Below are 25,479 nucleotides of genomic sequence, written 5' to 3' on the forward strand. Positions count from 1 at the left end.
CTTTCTCAATTGAGCAATTTTTGCTGGGCAGGTCCACACACGGCCTTTCCAGCAAAATGTCCTTCGTTCAAATGCATGTCACAGACTTATTCACTTCTATGGGTAGAGCTGTAATCTTCTGTACCACTGCAGACCACCTTGAATACTTTTTGCCCATATGAATGAATGGCTGGGTAGTGTTCGCTGGAATGAACAAGGCTGATCTGGACTGAATGGAGAAGGTTGCTGGTTTCAGGAGGAAGGTAAGTAATTGTGCAGGTGAGCAGGGGGAATTAAAGGACAGTTGTACACTTGTTGCTCACTTGGTTAACACTGATTGTATTGGAGTCAGTGTAATGCACACTTGGTTACTATTCTGTGATGTTTATCTCTGAAATGATTGTGATATATTACTCCATGGCTTTAATATTATTTTGGCATACACCAATTTCTGCTGTAACCTACTCTGTAGGTATATTTCTGGAAATGTTTTAATAAAGTTAAAAAAAAAAAAAAGTTGTACACAAGTATTGTTCTTTAAGATGACACTAATCAAAACAATGGTTTGGCAAATAAGCACAGATCTGCTTTTTCTCAGCATATTGAAGAGACTCTGGAGAAGCATATTTTAATAAAGGGACTCTGTGATAAAGCAAAATACCTATGTGAAAAGTTTCTGATGGAAACAGGCATTATCTGATACATACATATAAGATTCTAGAAGTTTAACTTGAACTTTCCATCTTTACTGCAAGTGAAGTCTCTGGCCAGAGTTGAAAGGTAGGCTATGTTCAGGAGTGTGTGCTTCCATAAGGCTACGTTCACACTAGCTTTGTCAGCAGGCATCAGATGTTTTTAATGCTTCTCAAACGAAAATTCTGCACATGACAGTGGCATGTAGTTAGCGTTATGGCAAAACTGACGCCTCATGTAGAGTCAGGATTAGTTGAAGCCTCCCATTCAATTCTATGGTGCCACTCCTCAAATGCCCCGCAGGCGTGTTTGCAAGGCGGTTGCGGAGCGTTAATACCATTTAACTTCATTATAGGCATTTGTGGTGCGGTTTTAACGCTTGTCAAACGATTATCAATAGCTTCAAAAACGCCCATAGGGCGTTTGAGGAGCTTTAAAAACGCTTCCTAACGCCTGTCAAACGCTATAGGGGAGTTTGGCAAAAGTTAGAAATAAGTCAAGTGAGAACGAGGCCTATGATGCAGGCTTGTGAATTTGAACACATTCTGTCCTGTTTGACTCCAAAAGTCTGTGACTGCTGGTGAAAAGGAGGATTCACGTTTTAGGTGAGGTTCTGCTTTAAGCTGGCTGCCCCTTCACAAGCTGTGGTGCTTTCCTTTGCGGCAAAAACAGATCACCTCCCAGTTTTCTGTCATCTGAAAACGAATCAACTGCAGATTGACAGAAATTTGTATAGTGTATGGCCAGCCTTGGTGACTGAAAGTCACCGGCTCTCTGCTCGGTGAAGACCGAGAACTGAATATTCAGTGAACTTCTTTTAAAATACATGTGTTTTTACTGGTTTTTGTTTTTTTTTTCTGAATTTGCACATTTGGCCAGAAATATTGTGATACACACTTTGTCAGCCAGTAAGACTGCTGCTTTCTAGTTTATCGATACTGTTCCTTGGGTCAGCCTTCCTAGGTGAGCTTACTGCATAGCGGTCATAATGTCTCAATGTCCAGTGAGACTTTGGAAAATGTTTGTAAATCATAGGGTGGTTACAGACTCGCCTACACTGAATTGGAAATCCTTTTAGTAAATAAAACCGTAAACATGATGTATCTAACTGTATATACTGCCTTGAAAAAGTATTCATACCCCTTGAAATTTCCCCATTTTGTCATGTTACAACCAAAAACATAAATGTATTTTATTGACCATTTGTGATAAACCAACACAAAGTGGCACATAATTGTGAAGTGGAAGGAAAATTTATAAATGGTTTTCAATATTTTTTATAAATATCTGAAAAGTGTGGCGTGCATTTGAATTCAGCCCTCCTGAGTCCAATACTTTTGTAGAACCACCTTTCGCTTCAATTACAGCTGCAAGTCTTTTTGGGGATGTCTACCAGCTTTACACATCTAGAGAGTGAAACGTTTGCCCATTCTTCTTTGCAGAATAGCTCAAGCTCTGTCAGATTGGATGGAGAGCATCCGTGAACAGCAATTTTCAAGTCTTGCCACAGATTCTCAATTGGATTTAGGTCTGGACTTTGCCTGGGCCATTCTAACACATGTACAGTTGTGTTCAAAATAATAGCAGTGTGTTGAAAAAAAGTGAATAAAGCTCAAAATCCTTCTAATAGCTTTTATTTCCATAAACACAAATGCATTGGGAACACTACACATTCTATTCCAAATCAAAACATGAAGAAAAATATATCAAATGTGTGTTTGTTCCTCTAAATAAAAAAAATTGAAGAAAAGTGAATATTCGACTGTTCAAAAAAATAGCAGTGTTTGTATTCTTCTTTACAAACTCAAACATTCGCTATATAAACTGAAAAATGTTTGAAGATTTTGCTTTCCTTTGAATCAATTAATATTTAGTTGTATAAGCACTGTTTCTGAGAACTGCTGTACATCTGTGTTGCATGGAGTCAACCAACTTCTGGCACCTGTGAACAGGTATTCCAGCCCAGGATGATTGGACTACATTCCACAGTTCTTCTCTATTTCTTGGTTTTGCCTCAGAAACTGCATTTTTGATGTCACCCCACAAGTTTTCTATTGGATTAAGATCCGGGGATTGGGCTGGCCACTCCATAACGTCAATTTTGTTGGTCTGGAACCAAGATGTTGCACGTTTACTGGTGTGTTTGGGGTCATTGTCTTGTTGGAACACCCATTTCAAGGGCATTTCCTCTTCAGCATAAGGCCCAACACCGTAGTATGAGAAACATCCCCATATCATGATGCTTGCGCAACCATGCTTCACTGTCTTCACAGTGTACTGTGGCTTGAATTCAGTGTTTGGGGGTCGTCTGACTAACTGTCTCCGGCCACTAGACCCAAAAAGAACAATCTTACTTTCATCAGTCCACAAGATGTTGCGCCATTTCTCTTTAGGCCAGTCAATGTGCTCTTTGGCAAATTGTAACCTCTTCAGCACATGTGTTTTTTTCAACAGTGGGACTTTGCGGGGGCTTCTTGCAGATAGCTTGGCTTCACATAGGCGTCTTCTAATTGTAACAATACTCAGGTAACTTTAGACCTTCTTTGATCTTCCTGGAGCTGATTGTTGGCAGAGTCCTTGCCATTTTGGCTATTTTTCTATCCATTCGAATGGTAGTTTATCGCTTTCTTCCACGTCTTTCAGGCTTTGGTTGCCATTTTAAAGCATTTGCGATCATTTTAGCTGAGCAGCCTATAATTTTCTGCATTTCTTTATATTTTTTCCCCTCTCCAATCAACTTTTTAATCAAGGTACTCTGTTCTTCTAAACAATGTCTGGAATGACCCATTTTCCTCAGAATTTCAGAGAGAAATGCACTGTAACCAGCATGTACAACATTTGCTGCCTTCCTTCCTTAAATAAGGGCAATAATTGCCACCTGTTTTTCAAAGAATGAATGACCTCACTAATAGAACTCCACACTGCTATTATTTTGAACATGCCCCTTTCAATTAGTGATTCAATTACACAGAATCAGCGGCATGCATATCGTGACTGTTGGGTCTGTTGGATTTCTATTACTCTACTACACCTGCTAGTAAATTATTTGCCATGTAGAAATATAATTTCTACCAAAAACAGTGATTGATCAGGTTAGTGATGTCTGACTGCTATTATATTGAACACAACTGTATATGCTTTGATCTAAACCATTCTATTGTAGCTCTGACTGTATGTTTAGGGTCATTGTCCTGCTTAAAGGAGAACCTCCGCCCCTCTCTCAAGTCTTTTGCAGACTCTTACAGGTTTTCTTTTAAGATTGCCCTGTATTTGGCTCCATCCATCTCCCCATCAACTCTGCCCAGCTTCCCTGTCCCTGCTGAAGAAAAGCATCCCCACAACATGATGCTGCCACCACCATGTTTCACAGTGGGGATGGTGTGTTCAGGGTGATGTGCAGTGTTTAGTTTTCTGCCACACATAGCATTTTTCTTTTAGGACAGAAAGCTCAATTTTGGTCTCATCTGACCAGAGCACCTTCTTCCACATGTTTGCTGTGTCCCCCACATGGCTTCTCGCAAACTATAAATGGGACTTATGACTTTTCTTCTTGCCATTCCTCCATAAAGGTCAGATTTGTGGAGTGCACAACTAATAGTTGTCCTGTGGACAGATTCTCCCACATGAGCTGTGGATCTCTGCAGCTCCTTCAGAGTTACCATGGGCCTCTTGGCTGCTTCTCTGATTTAATGCTCTCCTTGCCTGGCCTGTCAGTTTAGGTGGACAGCCAAGTCTTGGTAGGTTTGCAGTTGTGGCATACTCTTTCCATTTTCGGATGATGGATTGAACAGTGCTCTGTGAGATTTTCAAAGCTTGGGATATTTTTTTATAACCTAACCCTGCTTTAAACTTCTCTACAACTTTATCCCTGACCTGTCTGGTGTGTTCCTTGGCTTTAATGATGTTATTTGTTCACTAATGTTCTCTAACAAACCTCTGAGGGCTTCACAAAACAGCTGTATTTATACTGAGATTAAGTTTACACACAGGTGGACTCTATTTACTAATTAGGTGACTTCTGAAGGCAATTGGTTCTACTAGATTTTAGTTAGGGGTATCCGAGTAAATGGGGCTGAAAATAAATGCACATTACACTTTTCAGATATTTATTTGTAAAAAAGTTTTGAAAACCATTTATCATTTTCCTTCCACTTCACAATTATATACCACTTTGTGTTGGTCTATCACATAAAATCCCAATAACTTTAAGGTTTTTTGGTTGTAACATGACAAAATGTGGAAAATGTCAAGGGGTATGAATACTTCTTCAGGGCACTGTACTTACCTGTCTGTTGGAGTTTTGCTTTGTGGTAATGGAATGCTTTTATTTACGGCCACCTGAACATAGACCACGATGACACAAACTTTGTGAGATGTTTATTTTTAATATACACATTCTAATTGTTAAATTCTGTGTTTATTATAGAATACCCCTGCTTTGCCCAAAAAAGGAAAAACAGGTTTTCTTTAAAGAAGTATAGCCAAAGCTTTTTTGGCTATACTTCTCTTGTGGATCACAGGAGTTCAGTTCGTTGTGCACTCCTGTGACCTGTTTTTAGCTGACAGCAGGCTAAAGCTCTCCCCTCCCCAGCCCAGTGTTCCAGTGAGGAAACCCGCACAGGGAGAACATGCATACTCCAGGCAGGTGGTGCCATGGTTGGGATTTGAACCGACGACCCTAGTACTACCAGGCGTAAGTACTAACCATTTAGCCACTGTGCTGCCCATTCAGGTTTAAGGGAACTCACCCCTTTAAGAGCACAGATGGTAGACATTTCACCTGTGATATAGAACACACCACACCTGCTGTATTATTTCTTGATCCAGCCATACACCTTTCAATCTGTATCTTCTAACAAAACTATGTAGTAGATCTACGAAAACAATACACTCAATTTGAATCTAGTCAGGTAGGCTGTTTTTCCACATCATTGTTGAGATAGATATTATGATTAATTGGAAAAGTTTGTGGACAGCTATGATTTTCTATTTGTTTTGTTTTCTTTCTTGTGACTAAATATTAGTGACTGGATGAGAGATCACAAAAATCTGTTTTTTTTTTTTTTTGGTTTTTTTTTAAGGGCTGCCAAAATGGTGGACAGAAACATCTACATTATTCAGGGTGAAATCAGCACTATTGTTGGCGCCATAAAACGAAATGCACGATGGAGCATGCACACTCCTTTGGTAAGACCTACATATAGTAATCATTACATTAAATGTATATTTGATTTAAACGGACTTAAAAAAAAACTGAGCCGGCTCCTTTTTTTTAAAGAGATGTCTTGCATCTCCCTTAAGCTCGTTTGGATGGGACAAATTTTAGTGGTTGGTTAAAGGGGGATTTTTCACAACTCACTGTATGGACATATGTAGGAAGATCACCAACTTGTTAATTGGCCTATAGTATCCTAAAGGGACAATTAGTTTTAGCTGGTTAGTTAGGTCTTGAAGAGCCTTACTGCACTCAAACGTTTGAGTATATCTCCATCTCAGGAAAACTTTGTTGGGCTGCAGTATTGTTTATGTTCAGGTTTCCCTTTTTTAGACTAGCTGCTTACCCTCCTGAGGATTTACCCCCCTTTCCTGACCAGGCCATTTTTTGCATTACGGCGCTGTGTTACTTTAACTGACAATTGTGTGGCCATGCAAAGCTGCTCCCAAATGAAATGTATGTCCTTTTTTTTTTTTTTTCTTTTTTTTTCCCCACTAAATGAGCTTTCTTTCGGTGGTATATGATTGCCTGTGTGGTTTTTATTTTTTGCGCTATAGAAAAAAAAAAAATAAACAATATTTTGGACTTTTTGCTATTAAACATGTCCCATTAAAAAAATTTTAATAAAATTGTCATAAATTTACACCAAAATGTATTCTACGACATGTCTTTGCTAACAAAAAAGATACCAATACGTGTAATTAATTGGTTTACGTGAAAGTTATAGCGTTTACAAATGGCGGTATAGATACTGGAATTTTTTTTTTTCTGCTAGTAATGGCAGTGATCAGCGGCTTTTAGCGGGACTGCGGTGGACATTCTGACACTGGGAGGGAGCTGACTTGGTGTCACTGACATCCCCAGTGAAACCAATACAGTGATCAGTAAAAGCACTGACACTGTACTAATGGCACTATGCAGAAAGGGGTTAATATGAGGGGTGATCAAAGGGTTAGCTATGTGTAGGGAGTGTTTTACTTGGGGGGGGGGGGGGGGGTGCTTCACTGTAAGCATGCTGCTCTGGATGGCTGTGATGTGCACAGCCATCCAGAGCAGTGTGCCTGAGCCAACAGGGAGGAAGACTGTTTGTAAACAAAACCGTCTTCCTCCTCGTCGGAGATGCTCGGTGGGCACCGGCAAGTAATTTCCAGCCGGGAACTGGTGATTGACAGCCGCGACTGCAAATGGCAGCGCGTATTGGGCGTGCACGCACCCCCTACCCAGAGATGCAAAGTCACGTGTGTGTGTGTGTGTGTGTGTGTGTGTATGTGTGTGTATATATATATATATATATATATGTATATGTGTGATTTTGCACACCCCTGCCACCCTGTAGCTGTATATCTGCTATAGGGAAGCGGCTAGTAAAATAATTGCCACTGATAGCTTTTGTAGACCATCACACAATTTTTTGCAAAATGGAACTTCCTAAAGTAAATCAGTGTGTTTTGTTTAAATTCTGTGCTCACTAACCTCTGTGCATATGACAGCTGGCCACTGCTGGAGTAAAGCAGGGCTGCCTTGCATGTGATTTGACACACCAGAGTAGCCAGTGTTCTCTTGCATCTCTTATTTGGGTGTGTGAGTGAACGAGAAGGCTGTGTATGCACTAGTGACTAGTCCCTTTTCTTTCCATGCTATATAAATTATTTAGAGATTTCATAGTAGAGGTGAGTGAAAGGAGTGCATATAAAAAAAACATACAGGGGACTGAGGGTGTGAAGAGAATAGGAGCGTGAGCACAGTGGTTCAGTTGTCTTGCAGATGCAAGAACTAAAATTTAAAGCTAGACAGCCAAATGGCCAAATACATAGCTAAAAAAATACAGTACTTATGAGAATAGGTTTACCTAAAAAAGATTTGTATGTTTGTCTATCCAGTCCTGAGATATGGAAAGCCAGGCCTGACTTGGTCTTTTTCTACTGCAGTTAAGCAATAGAGCTTGGTCACCTTACTATTCTCAACCTTTTAGTTGGACAGTGAAAGAGCAGCAGCAGAAAGATAAGTCACCTTGTTCTGTCCTCCTATCAGCAAAGTCCACATTAGCAGATCTGATTGGCCTAGTGTAATGCATCACCCCCTCACTTCAATGCCGGGTTTGTGTTTATATCTGCCTGGAGTTCAGCTTTAGCAACAGTAGATTTAGCAGTTTTAGACCACATGTTGTGATTTTATAGGGATTGTTATTAACAAAGCAGCAGGTTTTTGTCCTGATTGTTCTTCATCAGCAGGTACTATCCATCAATTCAGATACAGTTGTGATTGAGACACCACTGCCAATGTAAGATGTGGCTACTACTTTTGGTCCCACTCAAATGGATTTTGGGGGGAGGAAAATTAGACAAGAAGGGGTTTGTGGTGGGGATCTACATCTTAGAGTAAAACTGAAAACCCCTTCAAGGTTTGTTTCATTATGCTTTTGTTCATGATGTGTTTTTATGTGTTTTTGCCTTTTTAAATAAACTGACTGGAACTTGGAAAATTTGGTTTCATATTTGTCTTTTAATTTACTTAGGATGAGGAACAGGATCCTTTGCTGCACAGCTTCAGTCAGCTTAAAGAAGTCTTGAATAATATTAAGCGTGAGTATTTACCTCAGTGGAAGTGGTCACAGTTTTAGTTATTCTTGGGTTCCTGGAAGTGGCAGGTGAGTCTGGGAACCATGGCGGTGAGTTGGTGGACAGAGACTTCTGGCAGCTGTAGAAGTGATTGGGCCGTTCATCTGCCACCCAGATCACCTCACATTAGAGCATGGCCACTTATAACCCTGTGATTGCCTTGATGTGTAGGACATGTCCTTGGCAGTCAAAGGGTTTAGTCCTATTACTGCATGCTTCACAGGCCCATGTGGCAATGTGTATAGATGTATGGCACTACCTAGGTAGTGGGACATGTGCCTCAGGGTGTCCTTTTGACTGGTTCAGAGGGAACTATTGCTTGTTAAAATAAAATAATTTTTACCTGTCAAACACAAAACATAAAAAAAACTTGTTCAAAAACATTTTATGTTTAATATAGGAGTACTGTTAATGATTTCATCCCTGCCAAGTGGTATGGATTGTGTGCAAAAAGTGCCATGGATTGTACGCAAAAAAATGTATACGCAGTTGAGGAACTAAGGGTGTGAATGCAACAATGCCAAGCTGTATTTTCAATATGATGTTCCACATCGGTAATAAATATTGGCCTTCATAAAAGAACGCATTATTAAAATTGAGACGCACTCTTCTAGGTCATTATTTTGTACACTTTTGAATAGTGATGTCCTGAAAATATTTCTTGGATGTCCCCTTTTGACCTGGCTCCTCTTTGGAAACTGCAGAAATGCATTAAACTATTTTTACATGCATTTAAGTAAACTTGTCACAATATCGGGTACCAGGCTCCTTATTCCATATACCCTGCTTATTCGCATTAAAATACCTGGACATCCAGATTTCACCAGACCCAAAGGAATATATTGCAGAGAACTGGAAAACACAAAAGAACTGACAAAACAAACTGTAGTATGGCAAGAACTACCTATATCAGCAAGTGGAAGACTAAATATTGTAAATGATTTGTATGCCCAAGTTAATGTTCATTGTTTAAACCTCTCCAGTCTAGCATCCTAAATTTATGTTTACTAACCATCAAATCCTATTCCATACACCTATTTTTTTCAAAAATCCTACAAAGAGGAAAATAGATAAGGTCCTACAGTCCCCCACCCGTGTGGTTTTTTTTTTTTTTTCTGTTTGGGCAATGCCAACAATTCTACCCAAATTCTCCCGAGAATACTTCCATCAAATGTACCAAAACAAAAAAGAAGAGTGTGGTCAAAGTGCAAACAAATTCTCATTAACTAAATTGTCCACCTTTATTACTATTTGGCAAAAACGCAACTCGTTTTTAGCTGTTGTCTCCTTCATAACAGTCTTCCCCCCCCCCCCCCCACCACCACTTTTTTTTTTTTTTTTTTTTTTTCTTTTTCTGGAAGGCTTTCAATTGAAAACTCACCTATTGCATCAGGGGTGCTATTTTGGGGTCCTTATTTCTTCTAGGTCTTTCTTGATTGTTATTTTACATTGATTATAGTAATGGAGCATTTTTTTTACATTTTTGGTTCCTGAAAACACAGCACTTGCTTATTACTAACAAGCTATTCTTGGTGTTATCTTATGTTTGCTGCTTCATTTGGGGGAGAGAAGCGCAGAGTGAACAGATTGCAGCTAATTTACCTCTGCCTTCATTGCACTCCCTGTCCCAATAGATGAAAAACATGTTAGGCCTGTTATCCCTGATTAAAACTGTCCTCCTACTGACAAGTTGTACATTTTTGTATTCTCTGCAGTATCCGAATTCTTTTAGTAAGCCTGTGCTCTGTCTGCAATACATTTAGGCCTTGCCTTGCTTATTGTGCTGCTGTTGGTCAGTTTTACACTGCTGCATCGTCTGTGGTGTCTTTAGTTCTTGTAGTAAAGCCCCTTTCTGTACCTTTTTGTCTCTGGTACATTCTGTGATCTCTGATTAAAATTGTTTTACACTGCTGCATCACTTTGCTAGAAACTGGCTAGCTGTGGGGCAGTTGTGCATCAGCGAGCACAAGCACAGCCTCTGTGCAAAATTAGCAAATTTCTATTTTTCTGGTGGTCAAAGCAGGCTTATTTCCACTTGATGTAAAAGCATATTGAATATTGGTGAACTGCGTCACAAACTTTTTAAACAATCTGTGCAGCAACTATTTGAGTCAGGAGTAACACTCTTACACTTGCTTTGACTGTAAATAATTTGTGAACAATCAATTTATATGCAAAATTCCATCAATAAATACTTTCATAAAAATATATATTAAAGCATTAATATCAATACTCACTATAATAGTGAAAAGGGTTGTGTGAAACTTCTGTCAAGAGATTCATACAATATGGTGCATAAAATAATATACATTTTTTTTTTTTTTTTACATGCAAAATAAAGTGACGTGCGCATTAAATTTTTTTCACTAAGAAAAATCAAAAATACATAAGTGCAACAGACACCATAAAGTCCATCTATAGAGAAGAATCTTCAATAAAGTGCCTTGTGCCGTGAATAAACTTCTCTATCCAAAACTTGCATCTAATTCTTTGATCCAATACACCACCAGCATGTGTCCACCACCATCACCAAGTGTTCTAACAACTCACCATATGGACTTACTAGTATATACAACCAGCAAGACTCCTATGTAGGCAGAATTCCTCTATGTATCCTCGGGAGGGTATATATCACTGCACGGTTACATTCTATCCTTACCGGAACCAATACCTCTCTTTGACATCATGAAGCTCTCATAGTGAAAAACCATCTCTATAAAAAGCGTATATACCAATTACATAAAAAGCATCCCATCTGACACTGGTAAAACAGCGCATTCACATTATCAGCCGACTGGCTCCAACCACTATACACTGGCTGCAAGCATGGATCAGAAACGCTGTGGTGACGTACGTTCAAAGGGCGTGCCCTTTTTGACATACGTCGCCGCAGTGTTTCTAGTCTATGCTTACTGCTACTTGATACAAATTGAGGCACTGCTTTATGTGAACCAAGCTAATTGGCTGAAGGAAGGCAAAAAGAGCATTCAAGCTAAAAGAAAAAAACCTTTCTACAGCCAAATATGCACTGCCAGCATATGCTGTTGCTGAGACTGTCGGTGAAAATGGTACTGTTCTGTAACACTACGTGCAGCTTTACAGTATCTCCCAAGCAGGTGATTTAAAAGATTTGTGTTTTTTTGCCCTCAAAGCCACATTAAAAGACCTTCTCTCCACTGTACAGTATTTTTACTTAATCCTCTCTGCTTTTTCTTGTTTTTACTCTCTACCCCTCTACATTTGTATATTGGATTACACAGAGGTAACTCCTATAACAGTACAAAACCAACTGTGCATTTCTCTATTTTCTCTTCTGTAATTACTAGTCACATTTTTATGCTGTCTGTAAATTATCTCAAACCTCTTGAAAAATATGCATACAGTTATAAAAATGACACACTTTTTTATTAATGGACTGCTACCATGCGTACCAGTAGTTGAGGAAGCTGAACTGAAAACTTTTGGCTGACCAGCAGCTGCATCCATTCAGATGCAGTCACTGTTTTGGGTATTTTGACAGCATGTGTTAAATCCTAAATGATCTTACCTCTGACTCCACCTAGCTAAATGTTTAGCTAATACCATTACAATCGTCATGCTTTCTGTTTTATATATAGTCTATACAGTGTAATAATTGTATTTAATTACACTGCTAAAAAAAAATAAAGGAACATTTTTTTTAATCCGCGTTTAGCATCAAGTCAATTAAACTCCTGGGATATTGATCTGTTCAGTAAAGTAGTAGAGGGGTTTTTAATCCGCTTCAGCTGCTTTTGGTTTTAATGAAATTAATAATAGGTAATAATGGGCAACAATGAGATGACCCCCAAAACAGGAATGGTTTTAAAGGTGGAAGCCACTGACATTTTTTTTTCCCTGCTTCTCTTTTTTTTTTTTTTTTTTTACTGTTTTTTTTTCACTAGTTTTTCATTTGGCTAGGGTTAGTGTTGCTACTGGTAGCATGAGGCGATACCTGGACCTTGCAGAAGTTGCACAGGCAGTTCAACAACTCCAGGATGGCACATCAATAGGTGCCATTGCCAGAAGGTTTGCTGTGTCCACCAGCACAGTCTCAAGAGTATGGAAGAGATTGCAGGAGACAGTTACTCTAAGAGCGTTGGACAGGACTGTAGAAGGTCCTTAACCCATCAGCAGGAATGTATCTGCTCCTTTGTGCAAGGAGGAACATAATGACTACTGCCAGAGCCCTACAAAATCACCTCCAGCAGGCCACTGGTGTGAATGCCTCTGATCAAACAATCAGAAACAGACTTTGAGGGTGGCCTGAGGGCCCAAAGTCCTCTAGAGGACCCTGTGTTCACTGCCCAGCACCAAGCATTTGCCATTGAGCACCAGAGTTGGCATCTTTTCACAGATGAGCAGGTTCACCCTGGGCACATGTGAAAGGGTCTGGAGAAGCCATGGAGAGCATTATGCTGCCTGTAACATCGTTCAGCATGATCATTTTGGTGGTGGGTTAGTGATGGTCTGGGGAGGCATATCCATGGAGGGACGCACAGACCTCTACAGGCTAGACAATGGCAGCCTGACTGCCATTAGGTATTGGGATGAAATCCTTGGACCCATTGTCAGACCCCATGCTGATGCAGTGGGTCCTGGGTTCCTCGTGGTACACGACAGTGCCCGGCCTCATGTGGCAAGAGTATGCAGGCAGTTCCTAGAGGATGAAGGAATTGATACCATTGAATGGTCCCCGCGCTCCCCTGACCTAAATCCAATAGAACACCTCTGGAATATCATGTTTCGGTCCATCTAACGCCACCAGGTTGAACCTCAGACTGTCCAAGAGCTCAGTGATGCCCTGGTCCAGACCTGGGAGGAAATTCCCCAGGACACCATTAGGAGCCTGCCCTTACGTTGTCACGCATGCATATAAGTACATGGGGGCCATAAAGGTTACTAAGTATCATTTTGAGTTGCTGCAATGAAATTTCAGCCAAATGGACTAGCCTGCTGCATCATTTTTTCACTTTGATTTTTGGGGGTGTGTTTGAATTCAGTCCTCTATAGGTTGATCATTTTAATTTCCATCAAACAATGGGGCATCCTTACGTTCCGAACACCTTACCCAGTCCATATCAGTATAGATATCCAGCGTGATATTTTTCCCCATTGAGATCTGATGTGTTTTCAAAGTGCTCCTTTAATTTTTTTGACATACATACATATATACATACACTATATTGCCAAAAGTATTGGGTTGCCTGTGTTTACACGCACATGAACTTTAATGGTGTTGCGTTTTTTTTTTTCTGCATCAAAAATGCATGCACAGTGTTTTCCATGTATTCCAATGACCCTGGTTCACACTAGTGCAGTCAGTTCCAGTCAGTTTCTGGTGCAGAAAAAAAAAAGTAGAACGCACTGCATTTTTTTTCTGCACAGAACCGTACTGGAACATGGCAAACTGCACCGGAACTGCGTGTGGTGTGAACTGTAAGCAAAAACGTATCCGGAATGCATCCAGAGTGCATTTTTGTGGTGTGAACTGGCCCTAAGGCTGGCCATACACTATACAATTTTCTGTCCAATTTCCTTTAGATTTACTTTCAACTATGTAGTGCAAGAGCCTGCTTAATTGGATACAATTTAAAGTGTTGTTAGTTTGACCTCATATTATATGGTTTTTGGTAAATCTAAACCAAAAATCAAGAAAATTGTATAATGTATGGCCAGTCTTAGTTCGTAGGGTTGAATATTGAGTTGGCCCACCCTTTGCAGCTATAACAGCTTCAACTCGTCTGGAAAGGCTGTCCACAAGGTTTTGAAAGTGTTCCTTTAATTTTTTTGAGCAGTGTACTTTGCCACTGTCTGTACACAATGTATTTTGTATCTGTCAAATTGTGAAGAATAAGCTAGTTGGCTAATAAGAAAAGAACTGTAACAAATAAATTTAGGGCCGGTAAAACTGAGCATATGATGAAAAATGCTTGTCAGAATAAGTGGATTGATATCTAAGAGGCTGCACTTATAAAGTGCTTTCAGGCAGGCTTTAAACGTTTGCCCTACGGAAGGTGTTACCCCCTTCCTGACCAGGCTGTTTTTTTGCTTTTCAGCACTATGCTATTTAACTGGCAATTGCGTGGTCATTCAACACTGTACCCAAGTGAAATTTTGTATTTCCCTTTTTTTAACACAAATATAGCTATCTTTTGATGGCATTTGACAATCACTGGGGTTTTTAGTTTTTATTATACTAAGAAGACTGAAAAATTAAAAAATATTGTTTTTTTTTACTTTCTACTATAAAACCTATCCAATTAAAAAATGAAAAATATCAAATTTCTTCATAAATTTAGGCCAAAATGTATTCTGCTACATATCTTTGGTTTAAAAAAAAAAAAGTGCATATTGCTTTGCAGGAAAGTTATAGCGTCTACAAACTATGGGACATTTACTGGAATTTGTATTCATTTTATACTAGTAATGGCGGCAATCAGCAACTTATAGCTGGACTGTGATAGTGCAGCGGGCAATCTGACACTTTGTGGGAACTGGCTAACTGACCCTGACATCACCAGTGACAGTAATACAGTGATAAGTGCTAATACTATACACTGTCCCTGTACTAATGACACTGACTGGAATGGGTTCAACATCTAGGCGTGATCAAGGGACTGTGTGCCTAACAAGTGTTTGATGTGTGTAATATGTGCTAGCGTTACTAATCGATCTTGTTTTTTACCCTGCTTAGTAGGGAATGAAAAAACTGCAAGATTGCCTGCCACTATACAGAGCTCTTTGTTGTTTACCATCACAGAGCTTTGTTTGTGAATCACTGAGCCGATCAATGGGTCTCAGCGGTCAATCATTGGCTGATCGACTTGTGCTGTAATGAATCACAGCACAGCCGGGTCAGCGGGTGCACACCCTACCCGTAAGAGCCAATTACGTACCAGGTACGTGATCCAGCGCAGAGAGGCCACCTTGACGCTGTACAGGTAAGTGATTTGGTCGGCAAGTGGTTAAACATAACTGCAATCTTGACAAAAAAAAAGTTGAGCATGTTGTTTTTTTTCTTTTTTTATGTATAGGTCTGAATAAGCCTTTGGGAGGTGGTATTGCTATAAATATTTGGAGCACATCTTTGCTCCTAAACATCTGCAGTGGGTATAGAAAAGAATCGCCCACTTTTTTGAAATAATCACATTTTGTTGCTTTGCAGCCTGAAATTAAGACAGTTTTTGTTTTATCCAGTTGTATATACTTGGTGTTATCTTTTACTTGGATGGTATAAGTTGCACTAACATCAAAAACAGAATCACTGAGTTGGAAAAAGGATCGCCCTATTGGGTTGCAAGGCACTGTCAAATGATCCCTGGGATAAAGTTGTATGGGGGGGGGTTGCAAAAAAAAAAAAAGCCACTCCTCAAAGGCCACATGCAGTCATGATTGAGCTTTGCCAAAAAGCACCTGAGGCCACATGGCAAAAGGTGTTATGGTTTGATGAGACTAAGATTTAATTATTTGACCAAATTGAATTTCTGACAGAAATCAAATGCAACTCACCATCCACCTAACACCATTCCTACAGTAAAGCATGGAGGTGGTAATATCCTATTATGGGGGTGTTTCTCTGCAGCAGGGACTGGAGCACTTGTCAGGATAGAAGGAAAAATGGATGGGGCAAAATACTGTCAAATTCTTGAGGAAAATCTGTGGCCCTCTGCCAGAAAGTTATCAATGATAAGAGTTACCTTCCAACATGACAATGACCCAAAGCACACAGCAAAAATTACCACTTCAGTGGTTGATGGAGAAAAAGGTGAATGTCCTTACATGGCCTAGTCAGAGCCCAGACTTAAACCCCATTGAAAATCTGTGCAATGACTTGACAGCGGTCCACAAACTCACCATCAAATTTAACTGAACTTGAGCAGTTCTGCAAAGAAGAGTGCAGATATTGCAACGTCTAGTTGTGCAAAGTTAGTACAGACATATCCCAACAGACTAAAGACTGGAATTAAAGCAAAAGGTGGTTCAACAAATTACTGACAGAAAGGGGGGATCCTTTTTCCAACTCAGTGATTCTGTTTTTGATTTTTTTTGGTGTTTAGATCTTTCACTTGGATGTTTTAAGTTGCACTTAGTAACTACAGCTGGATAAAACAAACACTGTGTCTTCATTTCAGGATGCAAAGCAGCAAAATGTGATTATTTTAAAGGGGGTGATTCTATTCTATTCTCGCTGTAGGTTATTAATAATGTATGGGTCTATAGACTTATATTGTAAAGCTCTGAGCAAACTGTTGGCGCTATATAAATCATGTATAATAATAATAGATTTTCCTGTTTATAGCATATGGAGAATAATTGTGCATGTCACAGGCTCATCTTTTCTCCGCGACAGGTGTAGGCACTGGCTACTCTAGCCAAAGCTTCTGTTATAATGGAGAGTGGATACTGCTATCCACTGGGCGAAAATTTTGACTCCACATTGCACTTGCATTTTACCTACCATTCATAGAATGTAGCAAGCAGTGTTTTTTATTGGTGATCACGGTTTTTGTATTGTCACTGGGACATCAAACAGGTGGACTTTAACAATACACTCAACCATACAAGACAAGTCCTGCAAAACCATTTTCCACTTCCGAGGATAATATGAAAGCATAGGTTCAAGTTTTTTCTGTTTTTAAGTTACCATAATTAAAAAAAAAAAAAAAAAAAATTTTTTTTTCTTCTAAGCCAAATGAAAAAAATCAAAATGGCATTATAGGGAGGAAAAGAAAGGGTTAATAAACTGGCAAGCCATTGACTGAAACAACACCTAACATTTACATTACTTCTCTTTACTCATTATGCAGTTTTGGTTAAATAATGAACAAAATGTATTACAGACACTGAAGAGAATCCCAAAATTATAAATCAACCCTAAAAGCCCAAAGGAGCAGAAAGAGAAAGAAGGATAATATTGACAATTCTAAAGGGCACAGAATGACTGTGGCTGTTCTGGCTCCACCTGATCAAATATGCAATATGCTTGGATTGGGAATGGCTGGTACTGAACAGAGCTAATCAGAATATTGTAAGCTGCATTCATAATAGATTTAAAAGGGAATAAGGAGAAAAAAGGAACAAAAACATATGAAAAAGGACAAAAACCTAATTTAAAGAATCTGAAACAAAAATTGAAAACTCCGACTAGAATTATTGTGATTGCCCTATGGAAAATTTCTTCTTGGCTTTGTCTGGCTTAGTGTTCGATGAAATGTATATTTCATCAATATCTGTGTCCCACTTGGGATTTTTTTTCCCCTTCCTTTCTCAGAGACACCGTAAGGTGGACGAAATGATCTCTCATCTAGATAGGTTTTCACCAGTACAGGATTCACAATTGGAAGGTTCCTGCACATCACCTGATCCTTTGACAACCTAAACAGTTTGGATTCCCCATCACCTTTAACACCAGAGACAATGGTCACCAGGATCAATATTGACTGGGAATCTTCACAGCAGCAATAAAATGAGACCAACTGTGCACATGCTATCCAAAACTTAAAAAAAAAAAAATCTAGAGTCTATATTCATTTTTGCATTGCTGTAAAGCGCATCCTGCAGTGCGTTGCAATTCCATCCATTTTAAATGGCACCCCAAAACCCCAACACAGTACCGAGAAACACGCCAGCACTGCTGCAACCCACCATTCATTATGGTGTGCTGCACTGTAAAAAAAGAATGGTCCTCCTAAACGTAACACACGATGATGGTGTATATGGGCCCTAAGAGAAGTAAAATTACACACACACACACTGTAAAGGATAGAGTGAGACTTGTTTTCTTGAAAACCCACTTTATCAATACAGTCTTTTCTTTTTCCAAAAAAATAACAGAACTGCAAAAGGTATGCGTGATGCTGTTAATGTGCACTGGTGCCATGTGTCACAGTGTTTGCACAGAGTGAAGTAAAACAAAACAATTTACACAGCAACGCTGCCAGCTCGGCTCCTGCTTCCAGAGTATAGTAGAGCAGGTGCGGCTTCCACAAGGAATACTCTGACCTTTCTATGCCCACCTGCTCCCGTAAATCTGCTCTCACATCTTGGGACACGGAGGAAAGGGAAAAAAAGGACTGGTCATGTGAGTATATAACATGTTTATACATGTTATAACATGTTTATATGAAACTACCTGATCTTATATAAATGGGAAGGTTTGTGACACGTAACGGAAGTCATAATTGTAATGTACTGCGCATACATAAAATGCAGTGCAGATCTCTTATTAGGTGTGAGGTGTGCAAGGTATAAAATGACAAATATACCCCATAGAATCATATCCTGATGTACTGTATGTGAAAATGTAGACTTTTTAGAATCCAGAAAGCAGTCCGTCACAATCGGGAACCAGTAAGATCTTTTAGGCCCCTTTCATACGGTTGTCATGTCTTGTTTTTCACCCATCGTTTGGTGGATGTAAAATAGACAGCAATGCATTCCTATGGGCAATAAGACGTAAGAGTGTGTCGTTTGTTTACATCAGTTTGTTTTTTTTTTGTCCGCTTCCTTTTGAGATCCATTTTTTTTCTAAACGGCACAAGTCTGCATTTTTGTTCCATTTCAAAAATGGAAGTGGATGAAAAGATGGATGTAAACAGAATCCGTTTTTTCGTAGCAAAATTTTGACTGAATGAATGACTCCCATGTGAAAGGAGCCTTAAGCTTGGTACACCAGTTCAGCAGGAACAGGGCAACATTTGGACCGTGTGTACAGCTGTCTTTCAAACAGAAGCTGGTTTAAGGACCTGCGTTTTGTCAAAGGAACATGCTGCAAAAACAGGGGTGAATAGTGTGTTTTGACGGAGGAGGGGGAGCGGGGCGTGTCAACACAAAGGCACAGTGGAAGAGATTGCTCTGCTAACATTGCTTGATCTCTTAGTTGTGTTTTTTGTTTTTGTTTTTTTTTGTTCAGCTTGTGAAATAGGATCGTCTACTGACCTGCCTGCAAAACTTGTCCATGGAGCAGTGTCAGACAGTTCTGAAAGTTCTCAAGTGGGAAAGAGCTTAGGGAGGTCAAGAAACTTTTATTGCTGTTGTAACCTGTCATACATTCCCCTTCCTCCTCCATAGCTTAAATAGATATGTGTCTGTGAGCACAATATCCCTGTCGGCTCTGAAGTTGGGACAAATGGTCTGGCAAGATAGACTGGATTGTATTCAAACATCCATCCTTTCTATGGTTCCTCTAGTCCTCATCAGAATGTGACACTATTCTGACTGGCTCCATTCTGTGACTTGCAAGTACAATACAGGTGCAATGTGTGATAAATAAATCTGTGCCCAGGGGATAGCAGAATCCACTCTCCATTATAAAGCCAGCCATACGTTGATTGAAATGCAGCCGTTTCAACAGAGACCAGCTGAATTTCGATCCAAATATGGGCAGGTAGGTTGTACAGAAATTTGATCTACCTAGCAGATTTGATCAACTTGATTCATTTAACCCGCTGGTTGAATGGAGAAAAAAAAAAAAAAAGACTCCTCTATGGGTTGCCGAAGAGAAGCTTTGGTTAGAGTTGCATCAAAACACCTTAGATAACCACAATGTAAATTCAGGGAGGGAATTATGCCTTATTTCTTTCTCAGCATGTCATTGCAGATCTGGACTAGAAAATATGCTGTTTCTTTAGTCAATAGAAGCTTTTCCTATTGACTTTTTTTTTTTTTTTTTTACACTTCTTATGATCATACAGTGTTGATGAGGGCATAGACACAGCTTCTTTTCTTAAAATGAATAGTGCCGTACCAGGTTTTGGGCATCCCATGGTGTTGTACAGCCATTGTAGACTGTGTGCAGGCATCCGCTAACTGGTGTAACGTAGGAGCCTCTATTGCTTTTCCGTATAGGTTTTACATTAGCCAGGGTGTTTAAACCATCAGTTTATCTGCATAACATCTACCTAATACATATTTGCTGCCCTCAGATCTTTAGAAATCTATGGTGGCCACACACATGATATGGTCAAACAAAATCAACTGAAAGATCATATCATGTGTGTGGCCACCATAGATTTCTAAAGACCAGCCAATGTGTATTGGAAATATATTATTCAGATAAACTGATTGCACACTGGCTTGTAATCTTTATACAATTCAGAGTGTAAGCCAGACAATCTGTCCTAACACAGATCAATTCATTTTTTTTTTTTTTCAATTTGACTGTGGTTGATTTTAATTACCAATACAAAACATAATCCATCAGACATAAATGTAAGCAAAGTGTGGAACAATCTGTTTTGTACATATATTAATCTTAAATCCCTACATATATGGCCACCATAAGTCCGAACCTAATGTGCAAAACTGTGAAAGGGAATAAATCTCTCAAGAAATTCTCAGAACCCAGACAACTTTGGGGCCTGCATCGAGGATGTCCATAGGCAAATGCTGCATGCTTTTAACATTAGTTTTAAATGTATCTGAACTCCTAATTCAATTATAGGTGCATTTGACCTGATTCATAGACCTGTATGTGGGGAAAAACTGAAATGAAAGCCTATTGCCATATAAGACTTGTAAACCTTTGATCTTTATCTGTCATTGCATTGTGTTGGATGGAATCCAATTAGTCGCTACAGTGTGGTGTGTTGTGTGTGTGTGTGTGTGTGTGTGTGTGTGTGTTTTTTTTTTTTTTTTTGTTTTTTTTTTTCTTATCTTGGTACTGCTTTCTTTTAGGGCCTGCATTTTGAAGTGGTAGTAAACCCAAAAATAAACATTTATTATATTGCAGATAACAATTCTTAGATGTGGTGACTGCAGTATTTCTTTGTTTTTTCCCCTTTATGTTCACCTGGTGATCCAGCTAGTAAGTCTGTCGTTTTTGCAAAAGCACAAGCTGTTCTGCAGATATAGCAGTTACTGGGATGAGACAAACCTACAAACCATTACAAACTGACAGGGGTGCTTACGATTGGCTTTTATTCATGTAAAACCTTTATCCCAAAAAGAAGAAAAAAAATATTTGCTTTAACTGCTTAAGTAATAGCTTGAGTTTGACTTCAATTTGTTGGTGTATTTAAATCTGCTAATAAATCTAACATCCCCTCCACCCAGACTCGACAATGCTGCTGTCGAAAGGTGTCTTTTGTTGCTCCTTCATCCAGAGTGGGGCACTTTAGTCCAGGTGGTATGTTACTGGCCAGATCAGCAAGTGGAAAAAAAAAACAAATGCAACCACCACATCTAATGATTAGAAAGCTGCAATATATTACGTTTTTTGTTTTGAGCCTAATTCTGCTTGAGGCAGTATTCTAAACAGTTCAGTTCTAAAATTGGCCCCTTCCTACCTATCCAGATTTCCTGTAATTTGGCTAAAATATTTTCATGTAGTGTTGCTATACTAATACTATTGTGTGCATTCAAACACAGGGGTGCTAAAATACCTGTCTGAACGCAAACCACAACAAAATGCTGCTTTTAGTGTGTTTTGCCTTCCACATAAACAAATCTCTAAAGGCCTGCTGCATCCAGAGTAAAGCCTAGTACACACGGTCAGTAAATTGTACGAAAAATACTGATTTCCAAGTGATTGAACGGTAATCTGATCGTTAGTACACAGTTTTCGTCTGAAATTATTCGAAGGGACAAGCATGAAAATGTTTCTCATACAATACCAGATTGTACGATTTTTGTTTAATCAATACAGTTTTTGTTCAAAAATACAATACATTGCATCACTTCCAAATTTGTTTTCTGTCATACAAGAATTTTTGTAACTTGAGTAACCTCTTCATTTTCAATATGAGGCTAGCATGCAGAAACCCCCCCCCCCCCCCCCCAAAAAAAAAGGATGATCATTTGTCCGTTATTCTCATCGTGTGCACAGGGCTTAACACTGCACAGTGCAATGCAAAGGAGGTCAAACGCGGTCTCAGAGCTGTCGCCCACACTGCACCATTGAGGTAAATGGGAATCTGCTTCCCTATGTTTGACTTGCATTCTCATGCAGGAAAACCTTGATTGTACATAAGCCCCAAAGTTCACAAAGCTTTAACCAGTGCGTACTGTTGTTTGTTTTTAACCGTGCGCATGTGTGTGTGTATATACAGTGGGGATCGAAAGTTTGGGCACCCCAACTAAAAATTTGTATTAATGTGCATAAAGAAGCCAAGGAAAGATGGAAAAATCTCCAAAAGGCATCAAATTACAGATTAGACATTCTTATAATATGTCAACAAAAGTTAGATTTTATTTCCATCATTTACACTTTCAAAATAACAGAAAACAAAAAAATGGCGTCTGCAAAAGTTTGGGCACCCTGCAGAGTTAATATCTTGTACTGCCCCCTTTGGCAAGTATCACAGCTTGTAAACGCTTTTTGTAGCCAGCCAAGAGTCTTTTTGAATTCTTGTTTGACGTATCTTTGCCCATTCTTCCTTACAAAAGTCTTCCAGTTCTTTGAGATTTCTGGGCTGTCACGCGCTGCTCTTTTAAGGTCTATCTATAGATTTTCAATTATGTTGAGGTCAGGAGATTGTGAAGGCCATGGCAAAACCTTCAGTTTACGCCTCTTGATGTAATCCCCCGTGGATTTCGAGGTGTGTTTAGGATCATTATCCATTTGTAGAAGCCATCCTCTCTTTAACTTCAGCTTTTTCACAGATGTCATCAAGTTACCATCCAAAATTTGCTGAAATTTTATTGAATCCATTTTTCCTTCTACTCGTGAGATGTTCCCTGTGCCACTGGCTGCAACACAACCCCAAAGCATGATTGATCCAACCCCATGCTTAACAGTTGGAAAGATTCTTTTCATTAAATTCGGTGCCCCTTCTCCAAATGTACCTTTGCTCATTCCGGCCAAAAAGTTCAATTTTAACCTCATCGGTCCACAGAACTTGTTTCCAAAGTGCATCAGGCTTGTCTATATGTTCATTTGCAAAGTTCAAACAATGATTTTTGTGGTGAGGACGTAGAAGAGGTTTTCTTCTGATGACTCTTCCATGAAGACCATATTTGTACAAGTATCTCTTTATAGTGGAATAGTGTACCACAACTCCAGTGTCTGCCAGATCTTTCTGGAGGGATCGTGCAGTCAAACGGGGGTTTTGAATTGTTTTTCTCACAATCCTGCGAGCTGTTCTGTCTGATATTTTTCTTGGTCTTCCAGATCTTGCTTTAACTTCTACTGTTCCTGATGACTGTCATTTCTTAATTACATTCCGAAGAGAGGATATTGACATCTGAAAACGCTTTGCTATCTTCTTATAGCCTTCTCCAGCTTTGTGAGCGTCAACTATTTTCAGTTTCAGTTTTCTAGACACCCATGGTGCTGATTGTTGGGGCAAGGTCAGATGAGTCTGGGCATTTAAAACCTTTGAGATTGACATCATCTGGTCTTCCCAGGCGATGATTGAGAACAATCCATGACACTGGCAGGTCTCAGCTTGGCAAAGGGGGCAGTGCATGTTATAAATTCTGCAGGGTGCCCAAACTTTTGCAGACGCCATTTTTTTGTTTTCTGTTATTTTGAAAGTGTAAATGATGGAAATAAAATCTAACTTTTGTTGACATATTATAAGAATGTCTAACCTGTAATTTGATGCCTTTTTGGAGATTTTTCCATCTTTCCTTGGCTTCTTTATGCACATTAACACAAATTTTTAGCCGGGGTGCCCAAACTTTCGACCCCCACTGTATATGTATATATAATATATATAATAATTTGGAACGTTCAATTGTTTTTTGTAACTTTTTTATATGTTTGCACAATATTGGGATATATATGTATAATCTATTTAGTTTTATACAATTTCACTGTATGCAAAGTTTATGACATTGTATATTTATTCATTTCAGGTACTTGTATAGCGCCATCAATTTACGCAGCGCTTTACATATATATTGTACATTCACATCAGTCCCTAACCCTCAAGGAGCGTCCAATCTAAGGTCCCTAACTCACATTCATACATATTTAGAGCCAATTTAGACAGGATCCAATTAACCTACCAGCATGTCTTTGGAGTGTGGGAGGAAATGCACGCAGGCACATGGAGAACATGCAAATTTCAGGCAGGTGGTGCCAGACAGGTTTGAACCAGCGACCCTAGTACTGCCAGATGGACGTGATAACCATTTAATGTGTGTGTGTTTGTGATAATATAAATAAATAAAAAAATAAATAAAAAATATATATATATATTATATTTTTTTTCCTATTGGATTTGGGATCCTTATCTCGGTGTTAACTCTGAATTGCTCAGATTGTGGGGTCAGATGATGTACAGATTGTGCTTGCTCTTCAAAAAGAGAATTGGAAACAGCTGATCTTTCATGAGTTCTCTTGAATGTTGCTAAATTGTTGCATTTTTAGGGGAGTGTTCTTTAACATTGTTTTTATGGCTATTAGAAATTGTAGTACTGTAAAAACTATAATAAAATCTAGAGGATGCAAATGTTAAAGGAGTGGAGTGGTGTAATCTATAGCATCTTGTCCTGACTAGTCTGACATGATCTTCTTGGCTTCCTCTATAAATTGCACAGGTCATTCTCCCAGTCCTTTCAAATCATTCTGCCGGTGAAGGGTGACGTCTTGGCTTTCAGAATTCCTGTATCGTGGCAAACTGTGTTATGGTAAACGACATAGCTGCCTTTCAGCACTGTATAAGACAGCTGTTTTTCTGACTGTAGCTTCTGGGAGCAGAAACAGATCTTCTGCTATTTGAGATGGATCATATGAACGGGTATAAGGAGTAGCTGAGTTTTTAAATGTATTTAGGGTTTAAGAAACATGTAATCATCCATTAGCTGAGTGCCTGTATGAAAGCACGGTGTTTCTATACCCTACTGTGGATGACAAGGAGACCATTTAGATATTTGTTAACTTAATAAATATTGGTGCAATTACATGTGTATTATAATACATGACATGACTGCAAATATTTTTCTTAATGTATCTACTCTGAAGATTTTTTTAATATGCGGACAAATTACAATCAAATGCTCACTTTG

At 39.1% G+C, this 25,479-nt stretch overlaps 1 protein-coding gene across 1 annotated transcript in view; it reads left to right on the forward strand.

Moving 5' to 3' along the window:
• Nucleotides 1-25,479, forward strand: part of LOC149470471 (Golgi-specific brefeldin A-resistance guanine nucleotide exchange factor 1-like) — a 71,932-nt gene that overhangs the window by 10,567 nt on the left and 35,886 nt on the right. The window contains exons 2-3 of the mRNA XM_089663672.1: nt 5,754-5,859; nt 8,403-8,469. Coding sequence (XP_089519798.1) covers nt 5,764-5,859; nt 8,403-8,469 — 163 coding nt within the window. The 5' untranslated portion in view covers nt 5,754-5,763. The remainder of the gene's footprint in view (nt 1-5,753; nt 5,860-8,402; nt 8,470-25,479) is intronic.

The sequence above is a fragment of the Staurois parvus genome, unplaced genomic scaffold, assembly GCF_062004578.1.
Source record: "Staurois parvus isolate SC_StPar_1 unplaced genomic scaffold, SC_StPar_1.0 ptg000043l, whole genome shotgun sequence".
In the NCBI taxonomy this organism is placed as follows: domain Eukaryota; kingdom Metazoa; phylum Chordata; class Amphibia; order Anura; family Ranidae; genus Staurois; species Staurois parvus.